We start from the raw sequence: 19666 nt of genomic DNA, 5'->3' as shown, positions 1-19666 counted from the left end.
ACAAATTCCTTTAGCAAAGAAATCTATGTAGAAATACCACAATGGTAATTCACGAACATACCAAAGACGACAGAATGAAAAACACGATGTTGTAAATGACGGACTGTGCTGCTGTTTGTGTTGGCAACATGAACAACTGACTATTCTCTGGGTAAACATTAGTAAATCAGACCGGACAAGTGATAGAATGGCTGCAGGGGTGGCAGAGGCCAAAACAACCCACAGTACTGTGTATCACAATTTTACCATAATGCTCGTTGTCCGGTCATAGATCACTGCTGCTTTTCTGTCCTAATACATAATTAATCACATTCAGCATCCAGGTTTAAAAATGATTACATGAGCAGCTTTGAAACTAGCTGGGCTAAGTCAGGTTTTCATCCAAATGGCTGACATAAAATATGGATTTTTGAAGAACTAATAGAACTGGTAGGAGGCTATCTAATGCAAATGACAACGTGGTGTTAACAGTTTCATCCCTGTGCGTGTAGTCCTGCTGCGCTCAACACCAGCACTTAGACAAATGAAGAGAGAGTGGAACGAGAGGTTACAAGCACACTACGATTTGAACTCAATGGGAGTTTTCCAGCTTCACACTGTCAGTATGCGCCTGCCAACACAGACTATCATGCTGCCAAGTGAGCCCATTCAAAATTAGACAAAGGCCAGGTTTTCCACTAGGAGACAGAATACAATGGACCTCTTTAAAACCATGACAAGCATGTGATGACCTAGTCTGCCAACAGCCAGCTGATTGTGACGACAGGCTGTGTGGGGAAGCCTCCAATCACTGACTTTAGACTTTGTACTGTAGATTATATCCACATCATGCAATGTGCTCACAACACATCCACAAATATCAACAATCAATTTTAAGGAAAAAAATGCAATTGCCAAAAAATACAGGCCAAAACTTCTCTTACGCAACAGGTATTTGACTTGATAAGACAATAACAAATACAGGACCACTTGTGGTTTGAAGCTGATGTGATGACATATTTTTGAGTGAACCTATTAGGATCAGGGCAGTCGCGTGTCCCAGCCTTCAGGCCTGAACAAATATGACCTTGTTTTCAAATTTAGCTTCCTTTCATATTTCAAAACCAGCCTTTACTGAAGTCAGTCAGGAAATATTTGCAACGCACGATATTAGATGCATGACGAAGCCGGCACATGTTGTGGCAACAGGGAAAACTAGGCCGAGACTTCTGTTTTTATTCTCGTCATGGCTCGACAGCACAGAGAAGGTAGACACAAGAGGGAGCGTGGGAATTATTGCTGTCAATAGTCTCGATGTTTGCTGACAGTGCTGCGATGCATCGCAAGAAACAGAGTGTGGAGCGAGAGACAAAAACTCTGGAGAAAAAAAAACAGTTTAGGTCCTACTCAGAAGCCCGTCCCTTCCTCATCTCTCCCAGGCAGGCTGGTTTCGTGTGTGCATGTGTTATTTCGGACTTTTCTATCAAGCTGGTAGGAAAAAGTCAGAGTAATCCACCAAAGACAACAAGTGACATGTTGCTTGGTTGTGTGTGTGTGTGTGTGTGTGTGTGTGTGTGTGTGTGTGTGTGTGTGTGTGTGTGTGTGTGTGTGTGTGGGTGTGTGTGTGTGTGTGTGTGTGTGTGTGTGTGTGTGTGTGTGTTGTAACAGCAACCCAAATTATAAACAGAGGCATAATATATTGTCCAGCATGGGGCACTTTAACATTCCTTTAAATATGAAAAAATGTGCTCTGATTACTTCTACTCACGTCAGACTGAAAGAAAACACGGCACGGACCAAAAGTAAAGTAAAACATCAGGAAATAACAACAAATGTAGATTTTCCAGACGAGAAAGAAGGTGATCATACTGTAAAGGTACGAAAAAGGAAAAAAGTGCCAGCTTTAAAGAAGGTATATTATGCTCACATTCAGGTTCATAATTTTACAGATTAGATGCTAGACATACATGATGGAAATGTGGGGCATAATGATGTCACATGACATTACAATGATGTGGAAGTACCGGCGGGACAACAGACGATCCATCTAATGAGCAGTGTTTTCTGTTTTCTGTAACTTTGCAGATCACATTATAAATAACACACTGGAGGACAGGGAAAAACTGAAAAAGCATTATATGTCTCCTTTAAGATGCTGGAACCAAGGCTGCAACAACTAATCGATTTAATCAATTACAAAAATAGTTGGCAATTAGTCGGGTCTTATATAATGCTGGGCACACACTGCAGCAGCGTCTCCTGAGGTTGGGGCAGTAAACCAGCCAATCCCGTGCCTTGCGTGGCTCACGTGAGGTCTCCTCTGGAGAAGAATGCCGCTAATGATAGAGCGGCGGCAAGTCGTTAAAAGTGTGCGAACACTTCACAATTAAGTCTTCCAAGAAGGCCGTTAGCTGCAAACTGTGTAAAGCTGATTTCAAAATGAAGAACATCACGGTGATATGAAAAGTATTGATTGTAGTGTCTATTCAATATCTCAGGTTTGGGAACAACACCAAAAGGTAATCAGATCGAGAAGCATTGCTCTACTCATGTGGAAAATAAAGAAAATAAGGACCGTCTACAGTTGTGGGTTGCTGTTGCTCAGGAGGTAGTGAGGGTCATCCACTAACCAGAAGGCACAGAAGGCATGGTTTGATCCAAGACTCCTGCAGTCTCTGGTCTGTATTCCAAAATGTACTTGGGCAAGACACTGAACCCCTAATTGCCCCTGTCGGCTGTGCAAGCGGTGTGATGGAAAAATCACTGTAAGAATGTATATGTGTGTGTGTGTGTGTGTGTGTGTGTGTGTGTGTGTGTGTGTGTGTGTGTGTGAGTGTGAAATAACAGGTAACAGCCTGTGTGCTGGCCCGATCAATGGCCATAATAGAATATTTGGACTTGGGGCCATTCACCACAGAGTCTCCTTGCTCCAACATGTAGGTGGTGACGCTAAAGAGCATCAGGGAGTAATTTATCCTTCTGTGACTGAGTTCAGGTGAGGAATGGCTTATGTGTACACTCATTCATATATGTAGCCCCGGCAGCATACAGAATGTGTGAACATACTTTGGTGCATGTGTGCTTTTGTGCAACGCAGTGGGCAGAGCTGAGTAGCGTTATCGATCCAAGCTGATTCCGCAGGCTCCCCCATCAATCAGCAAAATGTCTCCAGCTAACTGCTGAGTCCGAGCCCAACTCTTACTTCCTAGCATCAGGGCATTATCACAATAAGCTGCAGATGCGGGCTCACAGGATCTGTGAATATTTCTACAACGATTTTATCACCACATACTACACAACAATTACACAGGAGGAGCTATGCGGACTGAGAGCGCCTGCTCAAAGGCTTTCGAACTTTCTCTTTTCTCGCCTTCTTTGCTCTCCATCATGATAAGTCATTCAGTGTCTTAAAAATAATTAATAAGTGTGAACACGAGAGATGATTATGTGTCACTTGTTCGCAAATTGCCTGTTACAGTTTTTCCCCTAACAGGTGGAAACATCTTAAAACCCAGAACGCACACTCTAAGTGTTTCAAGAACACTGATTTGCATTGGAAATAAGCCAAATTAACTCATCACTGCAGATTTTTACACTCATTTCAATTTGATAGACTCCAACACTCGAATCTGGACTCCACTACCTGACCTGTGAAGATGGATTTTTATCCAAGCTCCCTCTCTCTGTCATCCTCGATCAATTGTGAATGACAGCAACAATCATTGCAGCCACAATGCACATATCAAAACATTGCTCACTCTCAGGCCATTGTCTACTCAGTTAATTTTCGCACTTTAACACCCCCCTACACACATGCACAGAGGGGAAACCTAAAAAAGTAGTAACCATGGTGATATTGTGCACTGCCCATTGTGTCCACTTACATAGTGCATATATAAAGATACACACAGCCTATATGCTAAAACCTCACAAACGTGTACAGTAAGTGCACACAAACACATACCTACCCGTAACCATGGCATTCCCGCTCTCCCTCAAGTTGAAGGTGGGAGGGCAACCACCCACAAAAGACACTCGGCCACTGGGGGAGTCTGAGGAGCTGGGTGACTCAGACATTAGCAAACTTTCCTGAGCATGTTCATATATTCTACTGGAAGATGACATGAGCACTATGTTACTAAGGAGATGAAGCTGTAATCTACTGGAAACACAGCAACCGCAGTATCTGAGGGACTCGAGCAGGAAAGGCATCTACATCACATAAAGACATAAAGTTTATCTTTGAACTGCGTCACAATCAGGCCAAATAAAAGCAGTGCCAACATGCACTGTTTCCTGTGTTAAACTTTAATCAAAATCACGTGACTGACTTCTGTGATAGGACCTAGTTTGCCAGTAGAATCACAGTAAAGGAGATTAAAAGGATAGATAGATTCATGTTGAATGTTTATTTACGTGAATTTATGTTCAATTCCAGTTAAGGTGTAAGAGATAGCATTTTGTACACTCCCTCAGTGGAATTAGTTACTGATCAGTATTGTTTGAGATTCATGTTTTCATCAAAACAGCCCAACACAACAATGCACTGACAGCATGGCAACACCCGGGAAAAAAATTCTAGATTCAGGAAACTTTTTACGGCTTTTTCTGTTCAACATTTGAATAACTGCAGGCATGACCAATATACATATCATCAGCACGCACACGCACACACACACACACACACACACACACACACACACACACACACACACACACACACACTGCACAATTCAAATAGAAGTTCATGTAAACAAAGGAGCGCACATACTCTTCATACTGAGTGTCACCAATCCTCAGCTTATTGGAGCATGTTTTTAAAGCCTGTAGAAATATAACACTGTTGATGATATCACTGCTTACCACAAACACCGTAACCTATTTTACCATGACAGTGCAGCCTCAGGGATGTGACACAATGCCAAGTGTTTATGAGAAAAAACATTATTTTCACATGGTTTTGAGTGTTGTCCATTCTGAACATTTACAGGTGTATTAAAGGCAACAGTCGCGGTAAAAGACGTCACAGAGAGCTTGTGTAAAATATGACCTCTTTCATTTGATGGAGGCAACACATTTATAAGATTATCTTCTCAAAACATGTGGCTGAACCTGTGAAGAATACAGCCTGTGGGTCACTAGTGTGGCAGGAAAAATACCACATTCTCTACATTTCTCTCCCCTGCTCATACGCAGAGAACAAAATCCCCCCCTCCCCCCTGAATGAGAGGGGAAGACCCCCTTCAAAGGGGGTTAAATACACTCCAGCCTGGTCCCCAGCCTTTCCCTGTCTGTTTCTATCACATCATGATACTTGCACACACACAGATGCACCCTAACACAACACAACTCCTTGGTACACTAGACATGTTTTTAATGCATTCATGCAAAAATGATTGCCTCTTTTGACAGGGGGGGACACCAACAACAACAACAACAACAGCATCATCAGTCGCGCACTGCAATGGCACACAATGATGGATGACACATCTTAACTTGATCCCACTACTAAGGACAAAATTTCCAACGTACGAATGCTGTCATCTTGCTGTGATGACATCTTTTGGAGCCAAAGTCTGTGCAGAATCGGGGGGAATGAAACCCCACTGTTATTGCAAGTCAGTGTCAGCTGTCAATCATAACTTTTCACCCAATTTTAATAGCATCAAATAACAAATCAAAACCAAATTTACAATACAAATTAGCAGTTGTATATAAATCAATGTGGTAAGACCTACCTGGAATTATAGCGATTTGGCAAATTATGGTTTATGATTTATACTGCAGCCAGCCACCAGGGGGCGATCGAGACACTTTTTGAACCTCTTTTGATTCCAATTTTGGGTAGCTGCCATGTCGTCCATCTTTATTTGCAGTTGAAGATCCCCACCCATCCACTGACACGGAGGAGGGAGGTTTTATGACCCATACTGAAGCCAGTCACCAGGAGGCGATGGAGACACTTTAGGTGTAACTTTGGAGTACCTGCCATGTCATCCATCTTTACATACAGTCTAGGGTCCCATTCACTAACATGGAGGATACAGGGTTTATGATCTTTAGTGAAGCCAGCCACTAGGGGGCGATGAAGGCGATAGGGTTTATGACCTATACTGCAGCCACCCACCAGGGGGCGATGGAGGAGAATAGGTTTATGACCTATATTGCAGCCAGCCACCAGGGGGCAATGGAGACACTTTTGGCTTCACTTCTGCAGCTGTCATGTCTTCAATGTTATAAACAGTCTATGCCATTACAATGTTTAACAACTTAGCTCTTTAGCATCCTTCGTCCACTTCAGGGACACAATAAAGCTCTATCCCACTGTGCTATATTCCATACAATGCTCATGATCACATATCCAGCTGTGCATTTATTTACCTTATTATCATACTTTATGTATGTATTTGGTTTTCTACGGGCATCTCCTTAAACGTGTAGCTAACATAAGCAAAAAAAGCTAAAGCAGCTTCGGTACTCGTAACCAAGTTTGTGTTGACATTTTGATTGTTACAGCACTGAGAAAATATCCACAGAAGAAGTACATTCTTTCCTGTAACAGTCATGTGTACATGTTGTCATTCATAAATAGTTTTGACAGCACGACAGCATTTGACGGTTTCTCTGCGTATTTGAGAATAAGTAGCGATAACGCGACAGTTTGGTCGGTGAAACAGAAACTTGGACGGAGTTGGAAGTGAACAGGCGGAACTTCCAGCTGCGTGTACGGCTCGGTGTATTTCCAGTAAACCCCTGGTCTGAAGATTACGATACACACACAGGTGAAAGAGAGACACGTTCGCCTACCTGCAGGACACCGTGATTTCAACTTTGGTGGCAGGGATAGACGCGTTGAGCGGGTCGAAGTCGCCTATCGACGCCATGTTTAAGAAACTGTTGTTCATCCTGTCAAAAAAAAAAGGAAAACAATGCTTCTCCTCCGGGTTTTCTCCCCCTGTGCAGTCCAGCGGCTTTATACGAGCGACGAAAAAGAAGGAGGAGGAGGAAGAGGAGGAGAAAGTGTGTGTGCGCCTCCCCGACGAGAAGTGGAGCAAAGGTGCGAGAGAGAGAGAGAGAGAGAGAGAGAGAGAGAGAGAGAGAGAGAGAGAGAGAGAGAGAGAGCGAGAGAGAGAGAGATGTGATGTGATGTCATTTATCTTTCTCCTCCTCTGTGTGTGTGTGTGTGTGTGTGTGTGTGTGTGTGTGTCTCTCTCTCTCTCTCTCTTCCTTCCCATCTCATCCCCCCCTCTCTTTCTGTCTGTGTAAATTCACTTCAGCTGACTTCTGTTCACTTCATTTACGCTCACATTTACTGGCATGGAAGTGGCGACAATGATACAATCATCAAGAGAAAATGGAATACATTTCGTCATGAAAAGTATTTGTGTGTGTGTGTGTGTGTGTGTGTGTGTGTGTGTGTGTGTGTGTGTGTGTCACGCGTTTCCTCTCCCCTCAATACCCCCATTCACATCAGTTCATTTCAGTGTGATTCAGTTCAGTCCAGTGTGATTCAGTTCAGTGTGAGGCATTGGCATGAAACACCCCCCTTGCTCCCTCTTGCATGGCCGGATTAACCTGTTTGGAGGTCCCCGGGGGGCAAAAACAAACCGTTGGGCCCCCTGATGATGTCATGGGGTTTATTAAATCTTGCGAGTAATGTACTATTTTTAGCAGAAAGCCCGTCTTACAAGCTGTGTCTCAATTTAGGAGCTGCGTCCTTCGTGGGGTGAGTAGACTGAGGAGGCTGAACCGTAACGAGTCTGGTCTAGAGAGGCTTTCTGTCATGGGTGTCACCACCTCGTCCTGCTCCTATTGATCCTAAAGTCGCCTAGCTAATTATTTGTATTTTAACATGTGAACTGACAGCTGTTTGGTTGAGTTGAAGAGTGATACTCAAGCATCAGACGACTCTGTGCTTACCTGTTTTAAAAAGCCGTTTGTCACTGAAGCGCAATGAATCCTCGGAGAGGTTGGGGCACGGAAGGATCCACCCGTTGAAGCCTGGGATGGACGGACGATTTGTCGGCCACATTTGGAGAAGCCTTCTAAATGGGACGGCCCAGTCGCGCTGCGGTGACGCAATCGGCCTTCAAATGCAGCCCCCAAAGGATGCTTGAATTGAGACACAGCTTCAGACTGTGGGTTTGAAATTTATTGTCAAGAGTCCAAATGAAGAACAACGCTGTTTTGCATTCTGGGAAACATAAGCTCTAGTGTTTTATGTACTTGCCCTCTAAAAGTCTGCTGTGTTGATTATTAACATTCTTTTTTTTATCTGTCTCTTGTAAGTGCTTCTGTAATGTGCTAAACTCTCTCTATCGATTAACAAAAGTACATGTGTATATATAGATACATACACTGTTTCTATAGTGATTATTGTATTGATATTATTATTAGCGTTTGTGTAGAAACACTAATAATTCTCTCTCTCTTTCATCCCTCTCTTTTTCTCCCTCTCTCTGAGCGATGAGGATAAGCATCTGATTTAATTAACTGAAAGGGAGACCCTCCGCAGGCAGAGAATAGAATGACAGCATGACAAATGTAAAGGGATAAGGAGAGTCACAGTATAAGGACATTGTGCGTTTGTGTGCGTGTCCCCAAAAGAGACCTAAAGAATGTCAAAAAGTGTGTTTGTTAGAGCTCGTATAGAAAACTTGTTCATTTGTTTTTTAAAACTGCATATGTGTTTGCACTCGAGTATCCTATACATAGATACAAAAGATCACAATTCTCCAATTCTCTAATCCCACGTGACTTGTAAATACATGTCGCATCACCACATCACACATATCCCAAACGGCCCTGCAGGTGATAAAGAGTGAGCCCACTCCCCTTTTGCTACAGGCTGCATCAATGTGGGTGTAAGAATTATGTTTAGATAATGGAGTCATAGGATCTTAACATGACGCATCTCTGTATTAGTCAGTGTGTTTACTGGCTGACCACATGTCTAAATATAGCAGTCTTACACACCCATGCACACACGCACACACACAGTCATGCACACGCACAACACACCCTGGGCTGGATGTGTGGCATGGTGGCAAAAACCATTACAGCACCTTTGGGCAAACATCGTGCCTCCGCCCCACGTCCACATCGGTGGCTTGGGGTGGATGGGTTCATGTAGACACAGGGGCAAATATAATGGATATGCACTGACACACACACACACACACACACACACACACACACACACACACACACACACACACAAACAAACAACAGGTACAGACAGACAGAAAAGCCATTTCTACTATTGTACTACACAAAACAACACTATAGATTTAAGATGCATAACCATTAATCACAATACAGCTAAAACAGCACAATTACTGCTGATGCATTATAAATGAATATAGGATTTTTTTACGAATAATCTGCGGCACAATTAATACACAGTCCTGGTAGCAATTTCATGTATCTATATTAAAAAATACATCCCTAAAATTCATCATAATGTGTTTATATGAATTCATAGTGGGCAAATCTTTTATCAACAACATATTTTACTTTTGCTTTTATGTATAAATTATGTTCTCTCTTATATATTAAAGACAAAACAAATAACAGAAGAAAAGAAGATGGTGTATTTTATGCTGAATATTTATTACGTAATTCAGCTGTGGACAAATTTCGAACATCATTTACTTCACTTACATTTCCACAAACTGGATTCAAACAATTGGATCCAGGCTTTCCGCCCACAATCATCATATATTTTTATAAAAACACGCCACAAGGCCTAATTTTGGTTTCCAAGAACTTCAGAACTCCTCTTCCATGTAGAATTTAAAGGATCACCAACTTGATCCACTTACCTGTCCACATGGACCCCTGTGGGATATATGGCTGCAATAACCTTCTTCCACACGTCACAGTCCATCTCCTCTTTCTCCTCCAGCTCAGCCATCATGAGGTTACCTATGGCCTACCCCTCTTTCTTTTGCCAGCTGGAGTCGACCTCAGATTTAGCTTTAGGGATCCCATCACTGGACGTGCTTAGGAGAAGACCGAGCCATCTGATCCTTCTCATCTTGATCTCTAGGGATCAATAAGGTTAGTAAATGTTTTCCTTAGTTGAATATATGTACAGAATATCACGGCAATCCACCCAGGCGAGTTGTTGACACCTTTCACTTAATAAAACCATTTAAGTCAAACTCATGGTGGCTCTAGAGGAAAACCAAAGTCAGTAAGGTTCTTCATCTGGAAACCATGAACAGCTGCACAAAATGTTGCACCAGTCCATCGCATAAATGTTTTGATATGTTTCATTGCACCAGTGAAAACTATGACCTGCAAGTGGCACAAGATAAAAAAGATAGGGGATCACCGTCATCAATAGGGTTCATCCTCTGGGAACAGTGAATGTCTGTATTAAATTTGATGGCAATTCACTCAATAGTTAACAGTGACAGGTGTTGGACCATGCCCATTGTTTAATGGGCTGGTACTGCCATCCTGAGAGCCACGATGCTAGTTTGAATAAAAAATCTCTATGAATGCACAAATAACAAAACATTTACTGTAGGAAATTCCCAGCAGATATCAATTAGTAAAAATATTAAACCAGGTCTCATTTGTCACAATCAATAATAAATTTCATTAAATGTCCCTTGGATCTTTCGGCTCAGCCATGGCTAAATGTCATGTTGCTGCACTGTTGAGGACCCAGGTAGTTATGATCTCTAATATGCTCATTTACTCTCCACTGCACAGGGTTCAACTGGAGAGCTCTCTGGGTTTAATAGTCACTGACACTCAGCCACTGACCTGCACTTACATGGAGAGATCTCGCAGGTGATTAAATGTAAAGAGCTTTCTTCTGTCAAATGTAAATGTATATACCAGAGCACACACACTTGATTTGCTCCCTGTGACTGTTACTATCAGTTTAATCACCCTCTGCCAGCCGCACCGAACATCACTTGTTGGTGTTTGGTCCTTCCTCCTCTCTATAAACAGATTCTGCATGTGAATCTGAAAAATCTGTAGGAAAGGGACAACGCTTTTACAGTGGCCGAGAGAGCTCAATGCACTGCACATTAAGAAAACACATGCAGATAGACAAAAACACGGGCAAATTAAGAAAACAACTTTATCAATTTGACGACACGTTCACTGCATCACATGCAAATACAAAAAGCGCTGCAAATAGAAAAAACAATGTTTACAGGGGACCCAAAAAAGTGATGAACCTGGCTGTAGTTCAATGCTTTGTGACGTTATTGAAGTCTGCTACTCCTCAGTGGCGATTGAGCTTCACAAAACATTGAACCACAGCCAAGTTAATCACTTTTTAGGGTCCCCTGGAAACATTTCTGCTGTCTATTTGCAGCGCATGTGTCGTCAAATTGATGAAGTTGTTTTCTTAATTTGCACGTGTTTTTTCTCTATGCATGTGTTTTCTTAATTTGCAGTACATTGAGCTCTCTCGGCCAACACAGGCTTTGGTTGATCGCAGGTAAACAGTCCACATGCAAAGAGCAAAAGAGGTAGAACACTATCGGCTTTCATCTATCTCCATTCATATGACAGCTATTAATAGAGATTAGCCAAAATGTTGCCTGGACCTAAAACACGTTAAACCTTTGTGATAAAACAAACATAGTCGGACTGTAAACGGAAGATCTGGCCCAGATATCCTGTCTACATCAGAAGCCCCAAAATATTGGTCTTTGCCCCCAGAGGGAAATTTGTTGTAAGGTGATAGTCAATGGGCTCTGAAATTGGGTCTGTCCTTTAGTTTTTGCTAATCTCCACCTCTGCATGCTTCTCCCTTTACCAAGACATATAAAGTCAAAGTGATTCAGTGGATGAAATAAACAAGTACAGCCTTCTAATTTCATGCTAAATTACTTTCACTGGCATGTTAAAAACTGTTATTCTACCCCGTCTGTTTGGCTTCATAACTCAGATATGCTGAGAGGGTACTAGGTGGTTCTCTGCAGACACGTTCAAAGAGCAAATAGCAGTATCACAGCTCATCAGTTCTGGTCATAAAGCAGCCGTGCTGGTATTTTTAGCTGGAGGATGCACTCTTGCGGATGCAGGGGTGATGAATATTGACCTTGCTCCTCCTGAGCCTCATTGCTGCTCAGAAAAAAACGGCTTTAACTACCATTTGGCTTTCTCAACCTGTCCCCCCCTTACCCCACACACACACCATATCCCTTCTCTCTTCCTTTGATTCTTTTTCTAACTCAGCCACGACTTCCCCCACGATTTCTTCCCCGGGTTTGTTTACATGTAGCTGTCAAAGACATAAAATGCAAATAGGATGTGCTTTTTGTCACACCGCAGGTTGAAGCGAATATAGCTTGCCGAATGTTAGACAACAAAACAGCTTTGCCGCTGATTATGCTCATATTTATTTCATGATTTAATCCTGAGGTAAAATAACAATAGGATTCTCAAAAGAACCAACTAATGTCCAAATGATAATGGGAAAATAATACTGAGAGGATGCTGTGAAGCATACAGCACATCATTATGCATACAACAAATAGTGAGAATAGCAAGCCACGCACAATCACACACTCACAGTCCTCAAAATGTGTCTCTCCAACTTATCCCATAAAATTTTTATGTGACCATAAATTATATTTGGGGACCCTACATAGACTTACATTCATTTCCTGGAGATTAAACCATCACCACAACTGCAACTGCTATTTGCCTAACCCTAACCTTAGCCTAAACCTAATCTTAACCAAACAACGACAAATCTGCTTTTTCTTTCCCACACACACACACACACACACACACACACACACACACACACACCCCAGGCCATTTCACGTAGAAATTAACCTGCATTGATTTTAATCTCATACACAGCAGCTGTAGAAATCCCATTATTCAGACAGAGTTAGCTGTGAAACGAGAGCATCCGGTGGGGCCTGCACTTCACTGGTTTAGAGGAGGATATGTTTTCCAAACTCGTCATAGATTGAGCTACAATTAAACCGAAAGTGGAACTCTCGGCCCAGGCTGTCGGCCGTCTGAGACATCATTAGTGATTTCTGGTGAAACTTGATCATCAGGTTGTGCACTATGTGCCGGTAATGTGGACGTCACTTGATTCTCCCCAACAGTAAAGATGGAAGGCAAGACTTAGTGATAAAGAATGAAAGCTTATTTTCAAGGAACGTAAAACATTACAAGAATTGACAAGAAGAAGGAGAAGACAAGCAAAGATTCACAAAAATAAATGTAACTTTGTGTAGCAATGTTTTATTTTTTTCTTATTTTCCTTCTTGGTAATAGGGACCCTTGGATTAATGTGGCGACCACTTGTGGGCATCCTGACCCCAAGCTTTGGAGCCACTGCATTAAAGAAGCAATATTGGAAAGTTAGCATATGAGGCTCTCCCATTATATACATTAGTGCCTTATGTATTAATCATATTGGCGTAGTTACAGTGAGGATCCATCACACTGCTCAGAATGAGAAATAATAATTTCCCGGTCAAACCAAGGAGAGCGAATGAATAAGTTATGCCGAGTTAATTGGCTTGAAAGATGCATTGTGGGAGTGCGTTATGTCATCGCAAAGCACTTATTAGAACACAATAAAGTACAACAGAGGAGAAGTTGAACGCAGAGCACATGAGGCGGTGTGATGCCGCCCTGAGTCGATGCTCTACTCCTGCGAGGCCAATTAACACTCTGCTGCTCTCAGTGCCGCCGAACATTAAATATTGATCCTGCCATCACTGTTCACATTAACTTGTGTCTTCAGGGGGATTTCTAACTCCCTTATTTTTCACTGTCTTTGTCTTTGTGCTCCGGAGTTAATCAAAGGACACAAATATTCCTGCCTACAGGTACATTGAGCTGTGGAATAAAGTATGTTTGCAGATAAATGATGATTTTAGTGAGGGCAGATGGGATCAATAGCTTATGTAAATTGTGGTGATGGATTGTGGTCTTAAGTAAGGGTCCTTATTCCCCCTTTTACAGACAGTACAGAATTGCTTTAATAATTGTAGAGCAACGATTACTTTTATAGTTTTTTTTTTTTATCACAAAGCACTTAAGAATATTATTGCATAGTTATAATATTCATAAGGGTTTCTACCATCTCCATATGATCAAGCTGCTTCATTAGATGTTTTGTCATTTATGGGGTGGGTTGTGGATACTGCCTGGAATTGAATTAACCAAGTTTAAGGGAATCAATCAAAAGTTGAATTTTGTGACACTTGCCCTTAAAGCAGATGTCGACCTAAAAAAAACGCCATAGGAAACACAATTGAAACGACTATAAACTTTGCCAGAATCTCAACATACAAGATGATGATTTATCCAGTAGCACATCACGTGTTATTATACATTACTACCACCATGTGGTCATAAGCCATTAATACATGAAGAAAACGAAGAGAAGACTTAACGCTTGTAAAACCGGTTTATTTTAAAATCTATTTTCACACTGCAGCTGATATTTCAAAAAAACAGATTAGATTGAAACAGAATCAGCAGAAAAAAAAAAACACAATTGTATTTACACACAAGCGAAGATTTACAAATTTCAAAATAAGACATAACTGCAATTCGAAGGATCATTAATATTCATCATGAATTAAGAATACTTGCAACCCATTGGTTCTCACTGGGGTAATTACTGTAGCAAAGTGCAAGCCAATGGGACTTACTTTAGTTTATTTCACTCTTATGTAAACTACGTTACGAGTCAGATGGGGAGTTTCTTTACAGTTTTCAACGATTTTTTCAGTGCAAATATTTTAGACCCATTGACCTAAGCATTGCTAACAGTGTCTACCTCCAATATCCAAAACAGACCAGAAATACATTCCAAAGAAATGATCAACAGCTCATGATAAACTGGTCACCTGAACATTTTAATGAGGGATAATGAGGCGCACATTTCTACAGTCCTCCAATTTAGGATTTACGACAGGCACTGGATAATTCACTTCTGATTATGGAGAAGCCCATCCCATAATTTCTGTGATGTCTACGATGCTTTGATACCAGAGGCATTGGATGGGAATGAGATCTCTGAATGATGAGGAAGACACAACAGCAAGAATCAAAAAACAATAATCAATGACAAAAAATAAATAAATAGTAGGGTTTCTTTTTTTTTTTTTACACTCAAGTTGAAAGACGGATGTTTTGAGCTGCTCAGCTGTTACAGACACAAGGACAGCAGAGGTGAGCAGCCGCTGTACACGGACTTATCACATCATTTGGATCAAGACACACACACACACACACACACACACACACACACACACACACACACACACACACACACACACACACACACACACACACACACACACACACACACACACACACACACACACACACACACACACACACACACACACACACACCATGACATTTAGGAGTTACAAGGTGCTTGGTTAAAACAACATGAATGATTTACATTCACATTATTCAGATTTTTAACAGCTGCTTGTCAAACTACGCGATATATGAATCCAGCAAACATCTTCCTAAAAGCACTTGCTGCCATGGCTGTACTTCAGTTTTGAGAACTTAAAAATTCAGCAGGTAATCTTCATATTTGAAGAATCAAAACCCAGGAGGTGAGAGAATGTGGGCTCATGACGCAGCTCCGAGATGCCAGAGAGGAGTGAGTAGACGGGAGAGCACGGGGAAAGTAAACCCTATTTAAACACATAAAAAAAAGGTACAAAAACTGTGTGTGCATCAACCAGAGAATACTGAGAGCTGAAACCCAGCCGACTGATGATAACACACTGCTGACAAAGAGGAAAACTGTGTTTACCTTGCTCTGAGGTACAAAAGCTGGGGAAACACATTTTAATCTGGATGGAACAGCAACTATCTGCGTTTTAACGATAAGACAATTTGCAGATAAAAAGCTGGGAAGAGGTTTTTCTTAGAAAAGCTCAGACAGATCTTCCAGTCTTTTCTGTAGTCACTGCTTTGAAGTATGTAGGAATATTGCTTGACCGTAATACACATTTTTATAGCGACATGATGTCAGTCAGCAGGGTAACACGGTGACTACGTTTACATTGACACTAATAAGCTGATTATTGACCTTATTCTGAATTAGACATTTTTCTGATTATGACGTTTACATAATTACTAATTGAATATTCCATTCATATAATTGCTCTTGTTACAGAGCAGAGTCTGAGTATGACTCATGTTTACATTATGTCCACTACATCTTGCATCTGACATTCCTGCCATTATTTTAAAACCCCTGCCTAAAGAAGTGTAATGCACTATGCAATATACCATATACTATAAAGCTTCAACTTTTCCTCTTTATAAAAGTTCACAAATTTTAGCCCAGGACATGCTTCGTCAAGCAGCTTGTAACTACTATATGAGGGTGTCACAAATGATTAAATGTGAAAAATCCAATAGGATGTTTTCCAGCGATAAAGACGTATAAATGTCTTTATAATGCGACCAGTCAGAATACTCGTCCTAATCTGGTTATGCTTATTCTGAGTATGACCTTATTTGGATAAAGGTAATCAAGAAATGCTGCTTAGTGTCTCACTCCACTTTTACACCAAAACTAGTGGGGGTATGCAGGTTATGCCGGGTATGTTCGATGTCACGAATGCACCAAAGTCATTTGACCTGGAAGTGAATGCCGATTGTATCCATTTGAACAGTGGAAAAGAAGCTAATATCAGAATGTTTGTGTCTATAGACGTGTCTACTGAGTTAACCATGATCAAAAACAGAACTTTGATGTGGAAAATGTGGAAATTACCATTTTTGTAGAGGCCATTTTTGTCCCACTAAGGGTTCATTATTCGGCAGTAACAGCTAAAGAACACGTACAAATGTAGTTTCAGTAGTTATTTTGTCCTTGGTTACAGCGAATACACACACAAATAGACATCTGAAACACAGGACAGACTCACACTGCTGGTGAACAGAAGATTCAAAAGCTTTTTCCAGCAGTCACAGTTTTTTATGTGCAACAATTGGTGCAAGGAAACAGCAGCTGTACAGAAAATTCTGTGTCAGAATAGACGGTATCCATGATGTGTTGCGCTGAACTGAGGAGAGGAATGTTGAAAGCAGAGGACAGACTCCTGGATCAATTAGGACGGATCCATAAAATCCATAAATTGTCACAGTTATGAAAGGTGCAGCTCACTGCAGCTGCTCTGTGATCCTCGGAGCTCCATCTTGACCTGAAATAATCACTTCCTTGACCCACTTTGGGATTCCAATCCACAGTTTGCAGGCTTGATTTTGATTGGTGGGAGGCTAGCGGACATTACCCGCATGCAGGGCCACGTCTTGATTATCAGGAAGCAGATGTCAGTGGACTCCTTCCTCCAGAGATCCTTTAGCTTCCCAAATTTTCACTGTGCGGTCACTGTAACAAAAACAAAACAACAAACACCAAGTCATAAAAATCCTTGCTGGCTTCAAAATTGTATTTCTTTTACAAGATTGAGTGTGTTTTGCTCGAGCCACAGCCCAGCACCATGACAGACCTGAGAGTCATAAAAAAAGAAAGAAGCATAAAAATTCATATGAGCATGTTTTGTGACTCACTCGGAGGCAGTAAACAGTTGGCTGCTGTTGGTGGCCAGGCCATTAATGGGACTGTCGTGTCCCCTGACCTCGCCCAGGGGTGCTAGTGTATTGGCGTGCCAGAGGCGCAGGAGCCCTCCCCTGCATCCGCTGAGCAGCACCGGGGAGCCCGGCACCACGCCCAGAGCGCTAACCCAGTCTGCCTGAGCGCTAGCCGACTGCTGGAGGAAACAGCAGAGCACAGTTATTCAGAGGACATTTGGCTTTTTATTTCTTTAGAAATCTGAATATATAAAAGGTTTTAAATCTGGGGACGTCAAGCTTGATGGAGAGCGGATCCCCGAGGGTTATATCAGTTTACCTGTAGCAGCTGTTTACTTGCTAAGTCCCACTTTTTGATGTAATAGTCCCTGGAGCCGCTGTAGAAGACGTCTCTGTGCACGGCTAAGGACTCCACGCCATCCTGATGAGTGGGCTCAAACGTGTGGCAGGAGCTGATGCTGCCCTGAGCCCCTTCTGCCACCTCAAACATCTGGAGGAAGAAGCACATGTGCCCTCTATGCATAAGCTGTTTTCAGACATGAACTCCAGAAAATGTCCAGAGGATTTACATAACGTAAACATTTCGCTGCGGAAATCACAGTGTTTTTGCTTAGAGCACATTGACATCGGCGTAGGCTCTTATCACATCTTCGTCTACAGCTCCTCTTCTTCATACTGAGATATTTGTATTCTTCCACTTATGCTTGCGTTGCATGTTAGAAACATTATCAACACGCCCACTTGCCTTCTGTGAATTAGCTGCTATAGTATATTTTTACTGCGTAAATAAGAGTGGGTATTAATTTCAGAGGAGCAGACATAAGGGGAGAGTCAATTCATCCACACACATAATAGACAAGACTAATCTTCAAATCTAAAAATCAGTTTAAAGTTGAGAAAATACACTGAAATAAAAATATGTCACATTATAAAATGCCTACTAAAGGATGTATAAGGTTAAAGTGCAAATGCATTCATCAATGTTAACTGGCCATCCCTTGCACTACTACTGTTAACCAGTCTGATGGAATCTGGAAAACTTCTTGCTATTAGTAATAGCAAACTTCTTATAGCAAAAAGTCATAGACGAAGTATGGAGTCACTGATAATCTTATATGACTTTTTAAGGACTGGTTTGGAATGAAGCTGCACGAGAGATCTTTGTGTTTGCCCAAAAATGTTTGAGCTGAGATTCCAGCACCCTTGTTCTTGAGAGATTTAAACCAGTAAATAATTGAAAAGGTTAAAATACTTTAAATAAAGGAAAAATAAAACACTAATGTCAGTATATGTGATTGCTGCTGTGTGTGTCTCTTACTTTAACATGATGGTCTTTGGATCCAGTGAGCACAACATCCTGTCCGTTACCCAACTTATCAACAGTCAGACACATGACAGGTCCCAAATGTCCCGTCAGCTTCCCTGTGGACACAAACCTGAAGAAAGAGAGGGGGGAACATGAGATTAATTCTGTCTGCCTCTCAGAAATGGTTTGCACAGCTAAAACTAATCTAATCTGTGTTTAAACGTACTTGCGGAGGTCCCACATGCGTACAGAGTTGCCTGCAGCAGCGTAAAGGAAGGAGCCGGACGGGTTGAGAGCGATCTGGTTGATCTGGCTCTCTCCTGGTGGGATGGTTAAACTCCTGGCTGAGGAACAGGTGTCGCCTGAACCCACCTGGCCTGAGGACCTGACACACACACACAACAGATCAGCATTAGAGGCACCACACTGACACAAGGTTTGAGCTGCGTGGATGTTAAAAGTCGGGGTGGTGCTCTTACGTAAGCGTGCGAATACACTTGGCAGAATCCCGAATGTCCCAGACTTTGATGTAAGCAGTGGAAACAGTGAAGACGAGACTAGATGAGTACCTGAAATATAACGACAAAACAAGGATAAATAAATAATTAATCAAAAGTACATTTGAGTGCATTTAGTTACAGTAAATACTACGGTTACTGCTGTTTAGCTTGCTGTGTACTCGTACCTGACTGAGACAACACTGCTGGGATGATCTGCAAGAGACATGATCTCCTGACCCGTCACCAAGTTCCAGACTTTACACGTGCGATCTGAAAACACACACACACACACACA

At 41.8% G+C, this 19666-nt stretch overlaps 2 protein-coding genes across 2 annotated transcripts in view; both read right to left on the bottom strand.

The window, feature by feature from the left end:
- The window catches only part of LOC117757595 (copine-8), a 72574-nt gene extending 65546 nt beyond the window's left edge, over nucleotides 1–7028 (bottom strand). The window contains exon 1 of the mRNA XM_034578863.1: nucleotides 6787–7028. Within this exon, the coding sequence (XP_034434754.1) occupies nucleotides 6787–6884 (98 nt within the window). The 5' untranslated portion in view covers nucleotides 6885–7028. The remainder of the gene's footprint in view (nucleotides 1–6786) is intronic.
- A 9642-nt stretch (nucleotides 7029–16670) lies between these two features.
- LOC117757596 (kinesin-like protein KIF21A) overlaps nucleotides 16671–19666 on the bottom strand; it is a 32742-nt gene continuing 29746 nt past the window's right edge. Inside the window, exons 31-37 of the mRNA XM_034578865.1 lie at nucleotides 19557–19641; nucleotides 19351–19440; nucleotides 19098–19256; nucleotides 18884–19001; nucleotides 17885–18055; nucleotides 17545–17741; nucleotides 16671–17362 (exon numbers count right to left, since the gene is read on the bottom strand). Coding sequence (XP_034434756.1) covers nucleotides 17305–17362; nucleotides 17545–17741; nucleotides 17885–18055; nucleotides 18884–19001; nucleotides 19098–19256; nucleotides 19351–19440; nucleotides 19557–19641 — 878 coding nt within the window. The 3' untranslated portion in view covers nucleotides 16671–17304. The remainder of the gene's footprint in view (nucleotides 17363–17544; nucleotides 17742–17884; nucleotides 18056–18883; nucleotides 19002–19097; nucleotides 19257–19350; nucleotides 19441–19556; nucleotides 19642–19666) is intronic.

This window comes from Hippoglossus hippoglossus, chromosome 23, assembly GCF_009819705.1.
Source record: "Hippoglossus hippoglossus isolate fHipHip1 chromosome 23, fHipHip1.pri, whole genome shotgun sequence".
Taxonomy (NCBI): Eukaryota; Metazoa; Chordata; class Actinopteri; order Pleuronectiformes; family Pleuronectidae; genus Hippoglossus; species Hippoglossus hippoglossus.
The sequence above is the reverse complement of the archived record's forward strand: the minus strand, read 5'-3'. Positions and strand labels throughout refer to the sequence as shown.